The sequence below is a fragment of the Ranitomeya imitator genome, chromosome 2 (assembly GCF_032444005.1).
Source record: "Ranitomeya imitator isolate aRanImi1 chromosome 2, aRanImi1.pri, whole genome shotgun sequence".
NCBI classification, from domain to species: domain Eukaryota; kingdom Metazoa; phylum Chordata; class Amphibia; order Anura; family Dendrobatidae; genus Ranitomeya; species Ranitomeya imitator.
The window spans coordinates 167,327,492-167,349,636 of NC_091283.1; the positions used below are offsets into that span (position 1 = coordinate 167,327,492).

General features: G+C 50.2%; 1 protein-coding gene across 3 annotated transcripts; it reads left to right on the forward strand.

Moving 5' to 3' along the window:
• Positions 1–163: 163 nt before the first annotated feature.
• On the forward strand, positions 164–21,824 carry LOC138662335 (myoD family inhibitor-like). Of its 3 annotated transcripts, none has more exons than XM_069747834.1 (5): positions 164–311; positions 1,402–1,535; positions 1,729–1,887; positions 8,545–8,810; positions 21,453–21,824. In XM_069747834.1, exons 2-4 carry the CDS (start codon positions 1,412–1,414, stop codon positions 8,799–8,801), a joined length of 540 nt encoding a protein of 179 aa, XP_069603935.1. In that variant the 5' UTR covers positions 164–311; positions 1,402–1,411; the 3' UTR covers positions 8,802–8,810; positions 21,453–21,824. The 3 variants fall into 3 exon arrangements, with proteins under 3 accessions (XP_069603935.1, XP_069603936.1, XP_069603937.1); XM_069747835.1 differs by lacking the exon at positions 21,453–21,824 and adding an exon at positions 11,631–11,651 and having other exon boundaries at positions 191–311; XM_069747836.1 differs by lacking the exon at positions 8,545–8,810 and having other exon boundaries at positions 191–311.
• The last annotated feature ends 321 nt before the right edge of the window (positions 21,825–22,145 follow it).

Consider the following 22,145-nt stretch of genomic DNA (forward strand, 5'->3'; position numbering starts at 1 on the left):
TAAAAATTTTCATTATAAGAGATTTTCTTCTACAAATGTAATATCCATCCTGTGACCGTTCTAGGGCTCTGGATTGCGGGGTGCTTCCTGTTGTGTTGTGTGATGTTTTCTTTTCCATCCTCGCTATCCCTCTCATCTCTGTACATCTCTCCCTCCTCCTCAGCTCAGGATACGGTGACGCCAGCAAAAGCTTTTTAACACCATCCACAATTTAATGATGTGAGAGAAGTAGAAAGGGTGTGAAGACGAACACAGTGAGCACGGGAGTAATGAGCCTGGAGCCATCCATATCACTGATAAAACCTGCAGGGGTGAGTATACTGACTACACTGCACAGCAGACAAAATGACCATCAGGTGACACAATGAATGATTGTACCACAACGTATAGTGACCATAGAGGACAGGCCGTGTGTGTGTGTGTGTGTGTAGTGACCAGAGGGGGACAGGCCGCATGCGTAGTGACTGGAGGGGGCTGTGTGTGTGTGTGTGTGTGTGTGTGGTGATCGAAGGGGGATGGGCGATGTGTGTGTGTGGTGACCAGAGGGGGGCCGGGCCTGACCATGTGTGTGTAGTGACCGGAAGGGGCCTGGCCGTGTGTGTGTGTAGTGACCAGAGGGGGACAGGCTGTGTGCGTAGTGACCAGAGGGGGACGGACCGCATACATAGTGATCAGAGGGGGACAGGCCGCGTGCATAGTGACCGGAGGGGCCCAGGCCGTGTGTGTGTTGTGACCGGAGGAGACCTGGCCATGTGTGCGTAGTGACCGGAAGGGGTCTGGTCGTGTGTGTGTGTGTAGTGACCAGAAGGGGACAGGCCGCGTACGTAGTGACCAGAGGTGGACAGGCTGCATATGTAGTGACCAGAGGGGGACAGGCCGCGTGCATAGTGACCGGAGGGGCCCAGGCCGTGTGTGTGTAGTGATCGAAGAGGGATGGGCCGTGTGTGTCGTGACCGGAGGGGGCCTGGCCATGTGTGTGTAGTGACCGGAGGGGGACATGCCGTGTGTGTAGTGACCGGAGGGGGACATGCCATGTGCGTAGTGACCAGAGGGGCCCAGGCCATGTGTGTAGTGATCGAAGAGGAATGGGCCATGTGTGTAGTGACCGGAGGGGGCCAGACCTGGCCTTGTATGTGTGTAGTGACTGGAGGGGCTGTGCCATATGTGTAGTGACTGGAGGGGCTGTGCCATATGTGTAGTGACTGGAGGGGCTGTGCCATATGTGTAGTGACTGGAGGGGCTGGGCCATATGTGTAGTGACTGGAGGGGCTGGGCCATATGTGTAGTGACTGGAGGGGCTGGGCCATATGTGTAGTGACCGGAGGGGATGGGCCGTGTGCACGCTGACCAGAGGGAATGGGCCGTGTGTGTATAGTGACTTGAATTTCCTTATTTTCTCAGGTATTACAGGATGAGTGACTTGGCCTCCAGCAGTGCTGAAACATTAGTGAGAACATCGGAGTGTCTTCCTACTGCAAAAAAATCTGCAAAAATCCATTTTGGGGAAGTGATTGATGACCACGGTGCTGTGCTAGGTGATCAGCGGTGTATGATGAATCTCTGAGCCCCTCATAGTACAGATATAATACATCCCTTACAACCGCTAGGTCTGAATAGACCCGTAGGGCTAATCAGGTTTTCGCTGTTTGGATTCACTGACAGTAAGCAGAGATCCTAGAACACATTTGCTTTGTCCAGTCTTATCCCACTGTCCATTACTTTTCCTAGGAGACCTCCAGGCAGTGACGCAGCCACCTCACCAGCAGGTTTTCAGAAGTGCAGATGTCACCGGCAAGAAGCAGAAATCCTCCCGGAGAAGCGGCAAAATGAGCAGCGTGCAGGGACCCGTGCTCTCCGCCAGCCACATAGAGGAGGCTGCAGGGGATGGTGAGTCTTGGGATCCGCTGAGCACATGGAAATAGGTAAAACAAACAGCAGATGCAGTAAAATTCACACTTCTGTAACCACTAGTGTCACCAGTTCTGTCTCACAGGGCGGAGTTTTATGCACAGAACACTTTCTTGTGATTTTCTTGTGACACCGATGACTACATGAAGTGACGACTGACCTATGTACTGTAGTTGGCATCAAAATCCCACCTGCCCAATGCAAATCAGGTTCATTAGTAAAATGGGCAAACTTTCTGCCGTTTGTTCTTGTTTCACTGGTTTATTGCAATGTGAAAAGCTGAGCAACTAATATAACAAGTGGTTTCTCCAAATTCACCACAAAATGCCACTTTTACAGACTCCACAGTCTCAGCATTATTCACGCTTTCATGACCAACACTTTAGTATATAGCAGATCTCCTCTGGCTGTCATAACCTGCTGTAGATGTGATACACAGCCAGATACCATCTTCTGGCAGAGTTCTTGATGAATCTTATCTCATTCCTCATGAAGAATGGCCTCAAGGTCACTAATAATCTTGGGATTGTTGTAGCTGCCTGCTTCACATCCTACCAAACATTTTCTATGGGGTTCAGGCCAAGCAACTGTGACGGCCGCTCAAGAATCTTCCTGGACTTAGGGTACCGTCACACTGAAACGACGCTGCAGCGATACGACAACGATGTCGATCGCTGCAGCGTCGCTGTTTGGTCGCTGGAGAGCTGTCACACAGACAGCTCTCCAGCGACCAACGATCCCGAAGTCCCCGGGTAACCAGGGTAAACATCGGGTTACTAAGCGCAGGGCCGCGCTTAGTAACCCGATGTTTACCCTGGTTACCAGCGTAAACGTAAAAAAAACAAACATTACATACTTACATTCTGTGTCTGTCCTCCGGCGCTGTGCTTTCCTCTGCACTGTCAGCGCCGGTCAGCCGTAAAGCAGAACGGTAACGTCACCGCTCTGCTTTCCGGCTGGCCGGCGCTGACACAGGATGCAGGAGGAGTGCAGAGAAGCAGAGCGCCGGGGACAGACAGCTGAAGGTAAGTATGTAGTGTTTGTTTTTTTAACGTTTACGCTGGTAACCAGGTGTTTACCCTGTTTACCAGTGAAGACATCGCTGGATCGGCGTCACACACGCCGATTCAGCGATGTCAGCGGGAGATCCAGCAACGAAAGAAAGTTTCAGACGATCTGCTACGACGTACGATTCTCAACGGGGTCCCTGATCGCAGTAGCGCGTCAGACACAGCGAGATCGTAACGATATCGCTGGAACGTCACGGATCGTGCCGTCCTAGCGATCAAAGTGCCGCTGTGTGACGGTACCCTTATTCTTAAACCAAACCTTGGTGTACTGTGAGGTGCTGAGATCAGTGTCCTACTGGGAGGTCCAATGATATCAAAACTACAGTTTCCTTGAAGAAGGACTGACAATTTCCATAATACATTAAATTCATCTTGCCCTCCATACGCCACAGGTTTCCAATGCCAGGAGGAGGCAAAGCAACCCCAGAACATCACTGAGCCACCACCATGCTTCACTGTAGACATAATCAAGCTACCACCATGCTTCACTTTAGTCACCACAAAGCACTCCGCCATGCTTTACTGTAGGTATCACCCAGCTACCATTATGTTTCACTGTAGACATTACTGAGCCACCACCATGCTTCACTGTAGACATTATTGATTCACCACCATGCTTCACTGTAGACATTACTGAGCCACCACCATGCTTCACTGTAGACATTACTGAGCCACCACCATGCTTCACTGTAGACATTACTGAGCCACCACCATGCTTCACTGTAGACAATACTGAGCCACCACCATGCTTCTCTGTAGACACTACTGAGCCACCACCATGCTTCACTGTAGACATTACTGACCCACCACCATGCTTTGCTTCACTGTAGACATTACTGAACCACCACCATGCTTCACTGTAGACAATACTGAGCCACCACCATGCTTCTCTGTAGACACTACTGAGCCACCACCATGCTTCACTGTAGACACTACTGAGCCACCATCATGCTTCACTGTAGACACTACCGAGCCACCACCATGCTTCACTGTAGTCAGTAAAAGTGGCATTTTGTGTTGAATATGGAGAAACCACTCATTATATTGGTTTTGTTCTTGTTTCATTGTTTTTGGGTTGTTTTTTTTTTTAGAAATAGCAGAAAGTTTGCACATTTTGCTAATGAACCTAATTTCCATCATTTTGATTGCAGTTGTGTATCTAATGGTGGCGGCCGCCATAGCACAGCAAACTTACTGCACATTTTCTTTAATGCGGCACTGACAGCAGTGTCAGGTTTATGAGATCTGTCCGAAGAAAAATGATAAATTAATTGGATCTTGTTACATGTCAGCAATAAACTGTATACACTGCCAGTGATGAAGACACCAGCTTCAGAGGATCGGGGATGGTGCATTATCAGGCATAAACAGCTGCCCTGACCAAAGAGAAGCACCCATACGTGAACCCCAGGCAGCTCAGAAATTACAGAAATCCCTTAGTTGCTTTATATTTAGTTTATTCATTGGTAGAAATTATTTCCCTGCAGATTCCACATGTAATAAGATTATTCTGTTTTGGGGCCAGATGCATAAACAAGTGAATTACATGTAAAAAAAAAAAAAAATTGCAGCTGCATTTTCCATTATTATATAATATAATATGCAGTAATGCTCCACCTACATTTACTCATCAATGAATTCATATTACAGCATTGGGTGTTAATCGCCATCAGAGAGAATCCCCAAATAAGTGTCCGCTATAAGCAGTTCCTATAAACAGTGCGAACCACAGAGGTACCCTGTGGAACTGCTACAAACAGTGCCAGCCATAGAGAGCCTCTATAAGTGTCAGCCATGGAATTCCTTAAAGTGTCAGCCATGAGAAGTCACTATATATAGTGCCAGCCATAAAGAATCCATATAAACAATGCTATTCATAAGTCCCTCTAAACAGTGTCAGGCGTGGAGAGTCCCTCTAAAGAGTGTCAAGGGTACAGAGACCCTCTAAAGAGTGTCAAGGGTATAGAGTCCCTCTAAAGAGTGTCAAGGGTACAGAGTCCCTCTAAACAGTGTCAGGGGTGGAGAGCCCCTCTAAACGGTGTCAGGGATGGAGAGTCCCTCTAAACGGTGTCAGGGGTGGAGAGTCCATCTAAACGGTGTCTGGCGTGGAGAGTCCCTAAACGATGTCAGGGGAGGAGAGTCCCTCTAAACTGTGTCAGGGATGGAGAGCCCCTCTAAACTGTGTCAGGGGTGGAGAGTCCCTCTAAACGATGTCAGGGGTGGAGAGTCCCTCTAGACTGTGTCAGGGATGGAGAGTCCCTCTAAACGATGTCAGGGGTGGAGAGTCCCTCTAGACTGTGTCAGGGATGGAGAGTCTCTCTAAGCTGTGTCAGGGATGGAGAGCCCCTCTAAACGGTGTCAGGGGTGGAGAGTCCCTCTAAACTGTGTCAGGGATGGAGAGCCCCTCTAAACGGTGTCAGGGGTGGAGAGTCCCTCTAAACGATGTCAGGGGTGGAGAGTCCCTCTAAACTGTGTCAGGGATGGAGAGTCCCTCTAAACGGTGTCAGGGGTGGAGAGTCCCTCTAAAAGGTGTCAAGGATGGAGAGTCCCTCTAAACGGTGTCAGGGATGGAGAACCCCTCTAAACTGTGTCAGGGGTGGAGAGTCCCTCTAAACTGTGTCAGGGATGGAGAGTCCCTCTAAACGGTGTCAGGGGTGGAGAGTCCCTCTAAACGGTGTCAAGGATGGAGACTCTCTCTAAACGGTGTCAGGGGTGGAGAGTCCATCTAAACGGTGTCTGGCGTGGAGAGTCCCTAAACGATGTCAGGGGAGGAGAGTGCCTCTAAACTGTGTCAGGGATGGAGAACCCCTCTAAACTGTGTCAGGGGTGGAGAGTTGTTATGACCTGGTGGTCAGGACAATAATGGACCTGGTGGTTAGGACAATAATGGACCTGGTGGTAAAGAGCACACGGAAAGACCTGATAGTTACTGATAATAAAGGACGAGCTCTGAGACGTGGGATCTCTGCTGACCGCAATCCCTAATCCTATCAAACACACTAGAAATAGCCGTGGATTGCGCCTAACGCTCCCTATGCAACTCGGCACAGCCTAAGGAACTAGCTAGCCCTGAAGATAGAAAAATAAAGCCTACCTTGCCTCAGAGAAATTCCCCAAAGGAAAAGGCAGCCCCCCACATATAATGACTGTGAGTAAAGATGAAAATACAAATACAGAGATGAAATAGATTTAGCAAAGTGAGGCCCGACTTACTGAACAGACCGAGGATAAGAAAGGTTACTTTGCGGTCAGCACAAAAACCTACAAAAAGACCACGCAGAGGGCGCAAAAAGACCCTCCGCACTGACTCACGGTGCGGAGGCGCTCCCTCTGCGTCCCAGAGCTTCCAGCAAGCAAGACAACAATAAAAATAGCAAGCTGGACAGAAAAAAAGCAAACCCAAGAAATACAAGCTGGAACTTAGCTTCTGCTGGGAAGACAGGTCACAAGAACGATCCAGGAGTGAACTAGACCAATACTGGAACATTGCCAGGTGGCATGGAGCAAAGATCTAAGTGGAGTTAAATAGAGCAGCCTGCTAACGAATTAACCTCGTCACCTGTGGAAGGAAACTCAGAAACACCCACCAGAGGAAGTCCATGGACAGAACCAACCGAAGTACCATTCATGACCACAGGAGGGAGCCCGACAACAGAATTCACATCAGAGAGTCCCTTTAAACGGTGTCAGGGATGGAGAGTCCCTCTAAACGATGTCAGGGGTGGAGAGTCCCTCTAAATGATGTCAGGGGTGGAGAGTCCCTCTAGACTGTGTCAGGGGTGGAGAGTCCCTCTAGACTGTGTCAGGGGTGGAGAGTCCCTCTAAACGGTGTCAGGGGTGGAGAATCCCTCTAAACGGTGTCAGGGGTGGAGAGTCCCTCTAAACGGTGTCAGGAGTGGAGAGCCCCTCTAAACTGTGTCAGGGGTGGAGAGTCCCCTTAACGGTGTCAGGGGTGGAGAGTCCCTCTAAACTGTGTCAGGGATGGAGAGCCCCTCTAAACAGAGTCAGGGGTGGAGAGTCCCTCTTAACAATGTTAGGGGTGGAGAGTCCCTCTAAACGGTGTCAGGGGTGGAGAGTCCCTCTAAACTGTCAGGGGTGGAGAGTCCCTCTAAACTGTGTCAGGGATGGAGAGCCCCTCTAAACGGTGTCAGGGGTGGAGAGTCCCTCTAAACGATGTCAGGAATGGAGAGTCCCTCTAAACGGTGTCAGGGGTGGAGAGTCCCTCTAAGCTGTGTCAGGGATGGAGAGCCCCTCTAAACGGTGTCAGGGATGGAGAGTCCCTCTAAACGGTGTCAGGGGTGGAGAGTCCCTCTAAACGATGTCAGGGGTGGAGAGTCCCTCTAAACGATATCAGAGGTGGAGAGTCCCTCTAAACGATGTCATTGGTGGAGGGTCCCTCTAAACGATGTCATTGGTGGAGAGTCCCTCTAAACGGTGTCAGGGGTGGAGAGTCCCTCTAAACGGTGTCAGGGATGGAGAGCCCCTCTAAACGGTGTCAGGGGTGGAGAGTCCCTCTAAACGGTGTCAGGGATGGAGTGTCCCTCTAAACGGTGTCAGGGGTGGAGAGTCCCTCTAAACGGTGTCAGGGGTGGAGAGTCCCTCTAAACGGTGTCAGGGATGGAGAGTCCCTCTAAACTGTGTCAGGGGTGGAGAGTCCCTCTAAATGGTGTCAGGGATGGAGAGTCCCTCTAAACTGTGTCAGGGATGGAGAGTCCCTCTAAACGGTGTCAGGGATGGAAAGTCCCTCTAAACGGTGTCAGGGATGGAGAGTCCCTCTAAACTGTGTCAGGGATGGAGAGTCCCTCTAAACTGTGTCAGGGATGGAGAGTCCCTCTAAACGGTTTCAGGGGTGGAGAGCCCCTCTAAAGGGTGTCAGGGGTGGAGAGTCCCTCTAAACGGTGTCAGGGGTGGAGAGTCCCTCTAAACGGTGTCAGGGATGGAGAGTCCCTCTAAACGGTGTCAGGGGTGGAGAGCCCCTCTAAACGGTGTCAGGGATGGAGAGTCCCTCTAAACGGTGTCAGGGATGGAGAGTCCCTCTAAACGGTGTCAGGGGTGGAGAGTCCCTCTAAACGGTGTCAGGGATGGAGAGTCCCTCTAAACGGTGTCAGGGGTGGAGAGTCCCTCTAAACGGTGTCAGGGATGGAGAGTCCCTCTAAACGGTGTCAGGGATGGAGAGTCCCTCTAAACGGTGTCAGGGATGGAGAGTCCCTCTAAACGGTGTCAGGGGTGGAGAGCCCCTCTAAGCTGTGCCAGGCATAGTCTCTATATAGAGTGCTCTTCATGAAGTGTCCTTATACATATAGTTAATTAGAGAGAGCTTCTTCATGCAGTGTCGGCCATGTAGTGCCCACACAGTGCCGCCTGTAGTGTCCCGATAATCTGTGTCAGTCAGAGCGTGCTCCCATAATTGTGCTACGCAGTGCCCATATACAGTGCGAGGCAGAGAGTATTCCTATAATTGTGGCAGTGTACGAATATTGATCTGGTTGAATTAATGGCAGACTGAATCATGTTTGGGCCTCAGCCTGAAGGATGTCTCACCGATTTTTGTCCTTTCCTCACACAGTGTCGGACCTCACGGCCTCTCTACTCCTTGCATGCCTCTTCTGCCATTTCTCAGACTGTGTGGTCCTCATCCCGAGCACCTGTAGCTCAGGTGTGCGCTGTCTCTGCTCTCATAGCTGTCTCCCGGACCTGTATGACCTCTGCTGCTGCCCCTCCTGCTGCTGCACTAACACCTGCTGCGAGTTTCTGGATGTGTGTCGGCATACGGCCGAGTGTCTGGAGCTGGCCATGGAGATCTCCGCGCTGTGCTACCACTGACTAACCCAGGTCATTGTCTCCTGACTGCTGTCATTATAGTGTCCCGCACAGCGCCGAACATGTGGCCGTGTCTGGTACTGCAACCCAGCCCAAGAGCTATAGAAATAAGATGCCTGGCCACGTCTATTAAGGCCACTCCACAGGCATCCAGGTAGCTGAAATATGAGGTGTTCTATCTACCAGGATCCTCATACTCAGCACATACAGACCGTCTGTTGCTATACAATGACGTAAAAGTTTGGGCACCCCTGGTCAAAATGACTATTATTGTGAACGGTTAAGCAAGCTGAAGATGACATGATCTCTAAAAGGCCTAAAGTTAAAGATGACACATTTCCTTTGTATCTTTGGAAAAAAACATATATTGTCATTTTTTACATTTTCAAAATTACAAAAAGGAAAATGGGCTGATGCAAACGTTTGGGCACCCTTGGAGATTTGTGTGCTCTGATAACTTTGACCAAGATTTCAGACCTTAATTAACCTGTTATGGTTATGGATTGTTCACTATTATTGAAGGAAAGGCCATGTGATGCAAATTTCCCAGCTTTATAAAACCCAGCCTCCACTAACCTTGTGCCAAAAAACAGCAGCCATGGGTTCTTCTAAGCAGCTGCCTAGTACTGTGAACATGAAAATGGTGGAGGCTCACAAAGCAGGAGAAGGCTATAGAAGATAGCAAAGTGTTTTCAAGTTGTCCTTTCCTCAGTTCAAAATGTAATTAAGAAATGGCAGTTACCAGTAAGGGTACCGTCACACACTGCCATTTCGATCGCTACGACGGTACGATTCGTGACGTTCCAGCGATATCGTTACGATATCGCTGTGTCTGACACGCAGCAGCGATCAGGGATCCTGCTGAGAATCGTACGTCGTAGCAGATCGTATGGAACTTTCTTTCGTCGCTGGATCTCCCGCTGTCATCGCTAGATCGGTGTGTGTGACACCGATCTAGCGATGCGATCTAGCGATGCGTTCGCTTGTAACCAGGGTAAACATCGGGTAACTAAGCGCAGGGCCGCGCTTAGTAACCCGATGTTTACCCTGGTTACAAGCGTAAAACTAAAAAAAAACAAACAGCACATACTTACATTCTGGTGTCCGTCAGGTCCCTTGCCGTCTGCTTCCCGCACTGTGACTGCCGGCCGTAAAGTGAAAGCAGAGCACGGCGGTGACGTGTGCTTTCACTTTCACTTTACGGCCGGCAGTCACTGAGTGCGGGAAGCAGAGACGGCAAGGGACCTGACGGACACCAGAATGTAAGTATGTGCTGTTTTTTTTTTTTTACGCTGGTAACCAGGGTAAACATCGGGTTACTAAGCGCGGTCCTGCGCTTAGTAACCCGATGTTTACCCTGGTTACCCGGGGACCTCGGCATCGTTGGTCGCTGGAGAGCTGTCTGTGTGACAGCTCCCCAGCGACCACACTACGATTTACCTACGATCACGGCCAGGTCATATCGCTGGTCGTGATCGTAGGTAAATCGTATAGTGTGACGGTACCCTAACAGTGGAGGTCAAGATAAGATCTGGAAGATCAAACAACATTAGAAAGGCAAATCAGAACCTCTGCTTGACTGCAAAATACCTTCAGAAAGATTTAGCAGAGTCTGGAGGTGTGGTACATTGTTCTACTGTAGAGAGACACCTGTACATATATGGTCTTTATGGAAGAGGCATCAGAAGAAAACCTCTCCTGCGCCCACATCATAAAATTCAGTGTCAGAAGCATGCAAGAGAGCATCCAAACAAGCCTGATGCATTTTGGAAACAAGTCCTGTGGACCGATGAGGGTAGAATATAACTCTTTAGCCACAATGATCAAAGGTTTGTGTGGAGAAAAAAGAGCACAAAAATTTAGGAAAAGAACATCTCACCAAACATTAAGCATGTGGGTGGATCAATCAAGCTTTGGGGTTGTGTTGCAGCTAATGGCACGGGGAACAGTTCATGGGTAAAGGGAAAAATGGGTCTAATTAAATTTCAACACATTCTTCATGCAAATATAACACCATTTGTAAAAAAAGCTGAAGTTGAAAAGAGGATGGCTTCTACAAATGGATAATGATCCTAAACACACGTCAAAATCCACAATTGACGACCTCAAAAGGTGCAGGATGAAGGTTCTACAATGACCCTCACAGTCCCCTGATCTGAACATCATTGAAAATCTGTAACTAGACCTCAAAATAGCAGAGGATGCAAGACGACCCAGGAATCTCACAGAACTGGAAGAGTTTCCCAAGGAAGAATGGATGAAAATCCCCCAAACAAGAATTGAAAGACTCTTTTCTGACTACAAAAATGATTTACAAGCTGCGATTCTTGCAAATGGAGGTGCTACTCGGTACTAACCATGCAGGATGCCCAAACTTTAGCATAAGCCCATTTTCCCTTTTTGTAATTTTAAAAATTACATTTTTTTGCCTAAATTAAAAAGGAAATGTCTCATCTGTAACTTTAGCTTTTAGTTTGTGTAACTGTTCACTATAACAGTAATTTTGACTAGGGGTGCCTAAACTTTTACATGCCACTGTACCTGCTCTCCCCTGCCTAATAACCATGTAGACAATTGTGCCCGCTATCTCCCTTTTGACCTCTGTCTCTCTCTCTGTAGACAGGTGTGCATGCTGTCTCTCTCTCTCTGTAGACAGGTGTGCCCGCTGTCTCTTTCCTGACCACTGTCTCTCTCCCTGTAGACAGGTATGCCCGCTGTCTCCCTCCTGACCTCTGTCTCTCTCTCTGTAGACAGGTGTGCATGCTGTCTCTCTCTCTCTGTAGACAGGTGTGCCCGCTGTCTCTTTCCTGACCACTGTCTCTCTCCCTGCAGACCGGTGTGCCCGCTGTCTCCCTCCTAACCACTGTCTCTCTCCCTGTATACTGGTGTGCCCGCTGTCTCCCTTCTGACTACTGTCTCTCTCCCTGTATACTAGTGTGCCCGCTGTCATCCTCCTGACCACTGTCTCTCCCTGTATACTAGTGTGCCCGCTGTCTCCCTCCTGACCACTGTCTCTCTCTCTGTAGACAGGTGTGCCCACTGTCTCTCTCCCTGTAGACAGGTGTGCCCGCTGTCTCCCTCCTGACCACTGTCTCTCTCCCTGTAGACAGGTGTGCCCACTGTCTCCTTCCTGACCACTGTCTCTCTCCCTGTACACAGGTGAGCCCGCTGTCTCCCTCCTGACCACTGTCTCTCTCCCTGTACACAGGTGAGCCCGCTGTCTCCCTCCTGACCACTGACTCTCTCCCTGTACACAGGTGTGCCCGCTGTCTCCCTCCTGACCACTGACTCTCTCCCTGTAGACAGGTGTGCCCGCTGTCTCCCTCCTGACTACTGTCTCTCTCCCTGTAGACAGGTGTGCCCACTGTCTCTCTCCCTGTAGACAGGTGTGCCCGCTGTCTCCCTCCTGACCACTGTCTCTCTTCCTGTAGACAGGTGTGCCCGCTGTCTCCCTCCTGACCATTGCCTCTCTCCCTGTAGGCAGGTGTGCCCATTGTCTCTCTCCCTGTAGACAGGTGTGCCCGCTGTCTCCCTCCTGACCACGGTCTCTCTCCCTGTAGACAGGTGTGCCCACTGTCTCCCTCCTGACCTCTGTCTCTCTCCCTGTAGACAGGTGTCCCCGCTGCCTCCCTCCTGACCACTGTCTCTCTTCCTGTAGACAGGTGTGCCCGCTGTCTCCCTCCTGACCACTGTCTCTCTCCCTTAGACAGGTGTGGCCGCTGTCTCCCTCCTGACCACTGTCTCTCTTCCTGTAGACAGGTGTGCCTGCTGTCTCCCTCCTGACCACTGTCTCTCTCCCTGTAGACAGGTGTACCCGCTGTCTCCCTCCTGACTACTGTCTCTCTCCCTGTAGACAGGTGTCCCCGCTGCCTCCCTCCTGACCACTGTCTCTCTCCCTGTAGACAGGTGTGCCCGCTGTCTCTTTCCTGACCACTGTCTCTCTCCCTGTAGACAGGTGTGCCCGCTGTCTCCCTCCTGACCTCTGTCTCTCTCTCTGTAGACAGGTGTGCATGCTGTCTCTCTCTCTCTGTAGACAGGTGTGCCCGCTGTCTCTTTCCTGACCACTGTCTCTCTCCCTGTAGACAGGTGTGCCCGCTGTCTCCCTCCTGACCACTGTCTCTCTCCCTGTAGACCGGTGTGCCCGCTGTCTCCCTCCTAACCACTGTCTCTCTCCCTGTATACTGGTGTGCCCGCTGTCTCCCTTCTGACTACTGTCTCTCTCCCTGTAGACAGGTGTGCCCGCTGTCATCCTCCTGACCACTGTCTCTCCCTGTATACTAGTGTGCCCGCTGTCTCCCTCCTGACCACTCTCTCTCTCTGTAGACAGGTGTGCCCACTGTCTCTCTCCCTGTAGACAGGTGTGCCCGCTGTCTCCCTCCTGACCACTGTCTCTCTCCCTGTAAACAGGTGTGCCCACTGTCTCCTTCCTGACCACTGATTCTCTCCCTGTACACAGGTGTGCCCGCTGTCTCCCTCCTGACCACTGACTCTCTCCCTGTAGACAGGTGTGCCCGCTGTCTCCCTCCTGACTACTGTCTCTCTCCCTGTAGACAGGTGTGCCCGCTGTCTCCCTCCTGACCATTGCCTCTCTCCCTGTAGACAGGTGTGCCCATGGTCTCTCTCCCTGTAGACAGGTGTGCCCGCTGTCTCCCTCCTGACCACGGTCTCTCTCCCTGTAGACAGGTGTGCCCACTGTCTCCCTCCTGACCTCTGTCTCTCTCCCTGTAGACAGGTGTCCCCGCTGCCTCCCTCCTGACCACTGTCTCTCTTCCTGTAGACAGGTGTGCCCGCTGTCTCCCTCCTGACCACTGTCTCTTTTTGTAGACGGGTGTGCCCGCTGTCTCCCTCCTGACCACTGTCTCTCTCCCTTAGACAGGTGTTGCCGCTGTCTCCCTCCTGACCACTGTCTCTCTTCCTGTAGACAGGTGTGCCTGCTGTCTCCCTCCTGACCACTGTCTCTCTCCCTGTAGACAGGTGTCCCCGCTGCCTCCCTCCTGACCACTGTCTCTCTCCCTGTAGACAGGTGTGCCCGCTGTCTCCCTCCTGACTACTGTCTCTCTCCCTGTAGACAGGTGTCCCCGCTGCCTCCCTCCTGACCACTGTCTCTCTCCCTGTAGACAGGTGTGCCCGCTGTCTTTCTCCTGACTACTGTCTCTCTCCCTGTAGACAGGTGTGCCCGCTGTCTCCCTCCTGACTACTGTCTCTCTCCCTGTAGACAGGTGTGCCCGCTGTCTCCCTCCTGACCACTGTCTCTCTCCCTGTAGACAGGTGTGCCCGCTGTCTCCCTCCTGACTACTGTCTCTCTCCCTGTAGACAGGTGTGCCCGCTGCCTCCCTCCTGACTACTGTCTCTCTCCCTGTAGACAGGTGTGCCCGCTGCCTCCCTCCTGACCACTGTCTCTCTTCCTGTAGACAGGTGTGCCCGCTGTCTCCCTCCTGACCACTATCTCTCTCCCTGTAGACAGGTGTGCCCCCTGCCTCCCTCCTGACCACTGTCTCTCTCCCCGTAGACAGGTGTGCCCGCTGTCTGCCTCCTGACCACTGTCTCTCTCCCTGTAGACAGGTGTGCCCGCTGTCTTTCTCCTGACCACTGTCTCTCTCCCTGTAGACAGGTGTGCCCGCTGTCTCCCTCCTGACTACTGTCTCTCTCCCTGTAGACAGGTGTACCCACTGTCTCCCTCCTGACCATTGTCTCTCTCCCTGTAGACAGGTGTGCCCGCTGTCTCCCTCCTGACCACTGTCTCTCTCCCTGTAGACAGGTGTGCCTACTGTCTCTCTCCCTGTAGACAGGTGTGCCCGCTGTCTCCCTCCTGACCACTGTCTCTCTTCCTGTAGACAGGTGTGCCCGCTGTCTCCCTCCTGACCACTGTCTCTCTCCCTGTAGACAGGTGTGCCCGCTGTCTCCCTCCTGACCACTGTCTCTCTTCCTGTAGACAGGTGTGCCCGCTGTTTCCCTCCTGACCACTGTCTCTCCCTGTAGACAGGTGTGCCCGCTGTCTTTCTTCTGACCACTGTCTCTCTCCCTGTAGACAGGTGTGTGTTATGATACGGTGACCTTGGAGCCGCATGGAACTTTCTCTGGAGTTGGTGGAAACTATACTGACCGCAAATCCTGAACTTAACTCTGCAACTAGAAGTAGCCGTGGGGTGTACCTAACAAATCCTAGACACCTCGACACAGCCGGAGGACTAAATACCCCTATAGATGGAAATAGGAATTCTACCTTGCCTCAGAGCAGAACCCCAAAGGATAGGCAGCCCCCCACAAATATTGACTGTGAGTAGTAGAGGAAAAGACACACGCAGGCAGGAAACAGGATTTAGCAAAAGAGGCCACTCTAGCTAAAATAGGAAAGGATAGGACCGGATACTAAGCGGTCAGTATTAAAACCCTTCCAAAAATATCCACAGCAGAAAATACCAAAAAACTCCACCATCTAACTAAAGATGTGGAGCGTATATCTGCAACTCCAGAGAATCCAGCAAGACTGAGAAAACACTGACAGAATCTAAGCTGGACAAGAGAAAACAAATGAATAGCACAGAATTATTAAGCACACAGCACGTGTGCCACAGAAACAAAAAACAGACACTTATCTTTGCTGAAATGGCAGCAAGGCAGGAGGAACCAGACAAAGATCCAAAACCTCCCAGAACCATGGACAACTGGCAAGGACTAATGAATCCTGCACACCTAAATACCCCAGTCAGAGCTGCAATCAGCAGATACACCTGACCAGGACTGCAACTCAGGGACAACTGCATTAACACCTACAACCACCGGAGGGAGCCCAAAAGCAGAATTCACAACAGTACCCCCCTTGAGGAGGGGTCACCGAACCCTCACCAGAGCCCCCAGGCCGATCAGGATTAGCCAGATGAAAGGCACGGACCAAATCAGCAGCATGGACATCAGAGGCAAAAACCCAAGAATTATCCTCCTGGCCATAACCCTTCCATTTGACAAGGTACTGAAGCCTCCGCCTCGAAAAACGAGAATCCAAAATCTTCTCAACCACATACTCTAACTTTCCATCAACCAACACAGGGGCCGGAGGATCAACAGAGGGAACAGCGGGCTCCACATATTTCCGCAATAAAGATCTATGGAAGACATTATGGATAGCAAAAGAGGCCGGAAGCGCCAATCGAAAAGACACCGGATTAATAATCTCAGAAATCCTATAAGGACCAATAAACCGAGGCTTAAACTTAGGGGAAGAAACCTTCATAGGAACATGACGGGAAGACAACCAGACCAGATCCCTAACCCGAAGCCGGGCACCAACACACCGACGACGGTTAGCAAAACGTTGAGCCTCCTCCTGAGACAACACCAAATTGTCCACCACATGAGCCCAAATCTGCTGCAACCTGTCAACCACAGAATCCACACAAGGACAGTCAGAAGGCTCAACCTGCCCAGAAGAAAAACGAGGATGAAAACCAAAATTACAAAAGAAAGGCAAAACCAAAGTAGCCGAACTAGCCCGATTATTAAGGGCAAACTCGGCCAATGGCAAGAAGGCCACCCAATCATCCTGATCAGCAGACACAAAGCATCTCAAATAAGTCTCCAAAGTCTGATTAGTTCGCTCGGTCTGGCCATTTGTCTGAGGATGAAATGCAGAAGAAAAATACAAATCAATGCCCAGCCTAGCACAAAAGGCCCGCCAAAACCTAGAAACAAACTGGGAACCTCTGTCGGACACAATATTCTCCGGAATACCATGCAGACGAACCACATGCTGAAAAAACAACGGAACCAAATCTGAAGAGGAAGGCAATTTAGGCAAAGGCACCAAATGAACCATCTTAGAGAACCGGTCACAAACAACCCAGATAACAGACATCTTCTGGGAAACCGGAAGATCAGAAATAAAATCCATAGAAATATGCGTCCAGGGCCTCTCAGGGACTGGCAATGGCAAAAGCAACCCACTAGCACGGGAACAACAAGGCTTGGCCCGCGCACAAGTCCCACAGGACTGCACAAAAGAACGCACATCACGTGACAAAGAAGGCCACCAAAAGGACCTACCAACCAAATCTCTGGTACCAAAAATACCAGGATGACCAGCCAACACAGAACAGTGAACCTCAGAAATCACTCTACTAGTCCATCTGTCAGGAACAAACAGTTTCCCCACTGGACAGCGGTCAGGTCTGTCAGCCTGAAATTCCTGAAGAACCCGTCGTAAATCAGGGGAAATGGCAGAAAGGACCACCCCTTCTTTCAGAATGCCGACCGGTTCAAGAACCTCAGGAGAATCAGGCAAAAAACTCCTAGAGAGGGCATCAGCCTTAATAGTCTTAGAACCCGGAAGATACGAAACTACAAAATCAAAACGGGAAAAAAACAAGGACCATCGAGCCTGTCTAGGATTCAGCCGTTTGGCAGACTCGAGGTAAATCAGATTCTTATGATCGGTCAAGACCACAATACGGTGCTTAGCTCCCTCAAGCCAATGTCGCCATTCCTCAAACGCCCACTTCATAGCCAACAACTCCCGATTGCCGACATCATAATTGCGTTCAGCAGGCGAAAACTTACGGGAAAAGAAAGCACACGGTTTCATCAAGGAACCAACAGAATCCCTCTGAGACAAAACGGCCCCTGCCCCAATCTCAGAAGCGTCAATCTCAACCTGAAACGGAAGAGAAACATCCGGTTGGCGCAACACCGGAGCGGAAGTAAATCGGCGTTTAAGCTTCTGAAAGGCAGAGACAGCCGCAGAGGACCAATTCGCCACATCAGCGCCTTTCTTCGTCAACTCGGTCAAGGGTTTAACCACGCTAGAGAAGTTAGCAATGAAACGGCGATAAAAATTTGCAAAACCCAAAAATTTCTGAAGGCTCTTCACGGATGTGGGTTGAATCCAATCATGAATGGCCTGAACCTTAACCGGATCCATCTCCATAGATGAGGGAGAAAAAATGAAGCCCAAAAAAGAAACCTTCTGCACCCCAAAGAGACACTTAGACCCCTTCACAAACAAAGCATTGTCACGAAGGATCTGAAATACCATCCTGACCTGTTGCACATGAGACTCCCAATCATCGGAAAAAATCAAAATATCGTCCAAATATACAATCAAGAATTTATCAAGATAAGTCCGGAAGATATCATGCATGAAGGACTGAAAAACAGATGGAGCATTAGTGAGCCCGAATGGCATCACAAGGTATTCAAAATGACCTTCGGGCGTATTAAACGCAGTTTTCCATTCATCACCCTGCTTAATACGAACAAGATTATATGCCCCCCTAAGGTCAATCTTAGTAAACCAACTAGCCCCCTTAATCCTAGCAATCAAATCAGAAAGCAAAGGTAAAGGGTATTGAAACTTGACCGTGATCTTATTCAAGAGGCGATAATCAATACAGGGTCTCAAGGAGCCATCCTTCTTAGCAACAAAAAAAAATCCCGCTCCCAACGGTGAAGAAGATTGCCGAATAATGCCCTTTCGCCAAAGACTCCTTAATATAATTCCGCATGGCGGTATGTTCAGGCACAGACAGGTTGAAAAGTCGGCCCTTAGGAAACTTACAGCCTGGAATCAAGTCAATAGCACAATCACAGTCCCTGTGCGGTGGAAGGGAACTGGACTTGGGCTCATCGAATACATCCTGAAAATCAGACAAAAACTTAGGTATTTCAGAAGAGGAAGAAGAGGAGATTAACATCAAAGGAACATCATTATGAATCCCCTGACAACCACAACTAGTCACAGACATAGACTTCCAGTCCAACACAGGATTATGTACCTGTAACCACGGAAAACCCAGCACGATAGCATCATGCAAATTATGCAACACCAGAAATCGACAATCTTCCTGATGGGCTGGCGCCATGCGCATAGTCACCTGTGTCCAAAACTGGGGCTTATTTTTAGCCAAAGGTGTAGCATCAATGCCCCTTAAAGGAATAGGGTTCTGCAAAGGCTGCAAGGGAAAACCACAACACTTGGCAAACTCAAAGTTCATTAAGTTCAAGGCGGCGCCTGAACCCACAAACGCCATGACCGAAAATGATGACAATGAGCAGATCAAGGACACAGATAACAGAAATTTAGGTTGTACAGTACTGATGGTAAATGAACTGGCGATCCTCTTTGTCCACTTAGGGCAGACAGAAATGACATGAGAAGCGTTGCCACAATAATAACACAACCTATTCTGACGTCTGAAACCTTGTCGTTCCATTCTAGACAGAATCCTATCACACTGCATTGGCTCAGGAATTTGCTCTGAGAACAACGGCACAGCGCGCACAGTTCTGCGCTCCCGCAAGTGCCGGTCAATCTGAATGGCCAGACACATAGAATCACTCAGAACGAAAGGCGTGGGAAACCCCACCATAACATCTTTAACAGATTCAGAAAGACCCTTTCTGAAAATTGCCGCCAAAGCATCATCACTCCATTTAGTCAACACAGACCATTTTCTAAATTTCGGACAATACAATTCTGCCACCTCTTGACCCTGAGACAGGGCCAACATGGTCTTCTCCGCTTGATCCACAGAATTAGGTTCATCATATAATAATCCCAAAGTCTGAAAAAAGGAGTCTGCTTTAAGCAAAGCCGGATTCCCAGATTCCAGGGAAGATGCCCAATCCTGTGGATCGCCACGCAGCAGGGAGATGACGATTTTAACCTGCTGAATGGAATCACCGGAGGATCGAGGTCTCGGAGCAAAAAACATTTTACAGTTGTTTTTAAAACTCAAAAATTTGGACCTGTCACCAAAAAACAAATCAGGAGTAGGAATCTTCGGCTCTAAAACAGGAGTCTGAACAATATAATCAGAAATACCCTGTACCCTAGCAGCAAGCTGGTCCACACGAGAAGCTAATTCCTGAATATCCATGCTAGCACAAGACTCCTCAGCCACCCAGAGAAAAAGAGGGAAGAGAAGACAAAGCAGACTGCAGAAAAAAAAATGGCTCAACACCTTCTTCCCTTCTTCTGAGATGCATTTAACTCATTATTGGCCAGTTGTACTGTTATGATCCGGTGACCTTGGAGCCGCATGGAACTTTCTCTGGAGTTGGTGGAAACTATACTGACCGCAAATCCTGAACTTAACTCCGCAACTAGAAGTAGCCGTGGGGTGTGCCTAACAAATCCTAGACACCTCGACACAGCCGGAGGACTAAATACCCCTATAGATGGAAATAGGAATTCTACCTTGCCTCAGAGCAGAACCCCAAAGGTTAGGCAGCCCCCCACAAATATTGACTGTGAGTAGTAGAGGAAAAGACACACGCAGGCAGGAAACCGGATTAAGAAAAAGAGGCCACTCTTGCTAAAATAGGAAAGGATAGGACAGGATACTAAGCGGTCAGTATTAAAACCCTTCCAAAAATATCCACAGCAGAAAATACCAAAAAACTCCACCATCTAACTAAAGATGTGGAGCGTATATCTGCAACTCCAGAGAATCCAGCAAGACTGAGAAAACACTGACAGAATCTAAGCTGGACAAGAGAAAACAAATGAATAGCACAGAATTATTAAGCACACAGCATGTGTGCCACAGAAACAAAAACCAGACACTTATCTTTGCTGAAATGGCAGCAAGGCAGGAGGAACCAGACAAAGATCCAAAACCTCCCAGAACCATGGACAACTGGCAAGGACTAATGAATCCTGCACACCTAAATACCCCAGTCAGAGCTGCAATCAGCAGATACACCTGACCAGGACTGCAACTCAGGGACAACTGCATTACCTCCTATAACCACCGGAGGGAGACCAAAAGCAGAATTCACAACAGGTGTGCCCGCTGTCTCCCTCCTGACCACTGTCTCTCTCCCTGTAGACAGGTGTGCCCGCTGTCTCCCTCCTGACTACTGTCTCTCTCCCTGTAGACAGGTGTGCCCGCTGCCTCCCTCCTGACCACTGTCTCTCTCCCCGTAGACAGGTGTGCCCGCAGTCTTTCTCCTGACCACTGTCTCTCTCCCTGTAGACCGGTGTGCCCGCTGTCTCCCTCGTGACCACTGTCTCTCTCCCTGTAGACAGGTGTGCCCGCTGTCTTTCTCCTGACCACTGTCTCTCTCCCTGTAGACAGGTGTGCCCCCTGTCTTTCTCCTGACCACTGTCTCTCTCCCTGGAGACAGGTGTGCCCCCTGTCTTTCTCCTGACCACTGTCTCGTTCCCTGTAGACAGGTGTGCCCGCTGTCTCCCTCCTGACCACTGTCTCTCTCCCTGTAGACAGGTGTGCCCGCTGTCTCCCTCCTGACTACTGTCTCTCTCCCTGTAGACCGGTGTGCCCGCTGTCTTTCTCCTGACTACTGTCTCTCTCCCTGTAGACAGGTGTGCCCGCTGTCTCCCTCCTGACTACTGTCTCTCTCCCTGTAGACCGGTGTGCCCGCTGTCTTTCTCCTGACTACTGTCTCTCTCCCTGTAGACAGGTGTGCCCGCTGCCTCCCTCCTGACTACTGTCTCCCTGTAGACAGGTGTGCCCGCTGCCTCCCTCCTGACTACTGTCTCTCTCCCTGTAGACAGGTGTGCCCGCTGCCTCCCTCCTGACTACTGTCTCTCTTCCTGTAGACATGTGTGCCCACTGTCTCCCTCCTGACCACTGTCTCTCTTCCTGTAGACCGGTGTGCCCGCTGTCTTTCTCCTGACTACTGTCTCTCTCCCTGTAGACCGGTGTGCCCGCTGTCTCCTGGCTGTCCTGTTTTGCGAGGTCTCCATTCTCTGCTCTGCAGTCCTCGGGTGTTTAAGCTGCGGGCTCTGCAGTGATGGTGCCCTGTGTGGATCATTTTGCCCCAGTGGACTAATGTGTGCCCGGTTGTGGCCTTGTGAGCCTGGTTGTGCCGTCCTGGACGAGGGCTGCCGCTCATCAGACTGCCTGGACATCTGCCTGGAGTGCTGTTCCCTCTGCTTCCCGTCCTGAATGAAGAATCTGCAGCTCCACTAATTCTCAGTGGGAGTAACGCCGGGAGCAGACTGGTAGAGATTCATACCGTGCCCCATGCTTGTACCCTCATCTCAATAAAACTGCTCTGACTCCTGTGTATATTGGCACTTGTCATAGCTCCTTTACTGTTTATCCACCAGGGGGCAGCACTGCAGGGTATCCTGACAAACTGCATACTAAGAATCATATCTCACGGCAGGCGTAACTATAGGAGTCACAGTTGTGACCAAACAACATCGTCCCATTGATCCACAGGTGCTACGCCACCTGACAGGAATAAATTTATAGGTAAGGTTATAGGAAAACTTATCTACTCTTAGATCCAGTTATTACCAGTCACCAGAGAGCGAGCCATGGTACGAAGGAATGTGGTCGTTCTGGTTACTGTTCAGTGGGGATCCTGGGACTATCTCGTCAT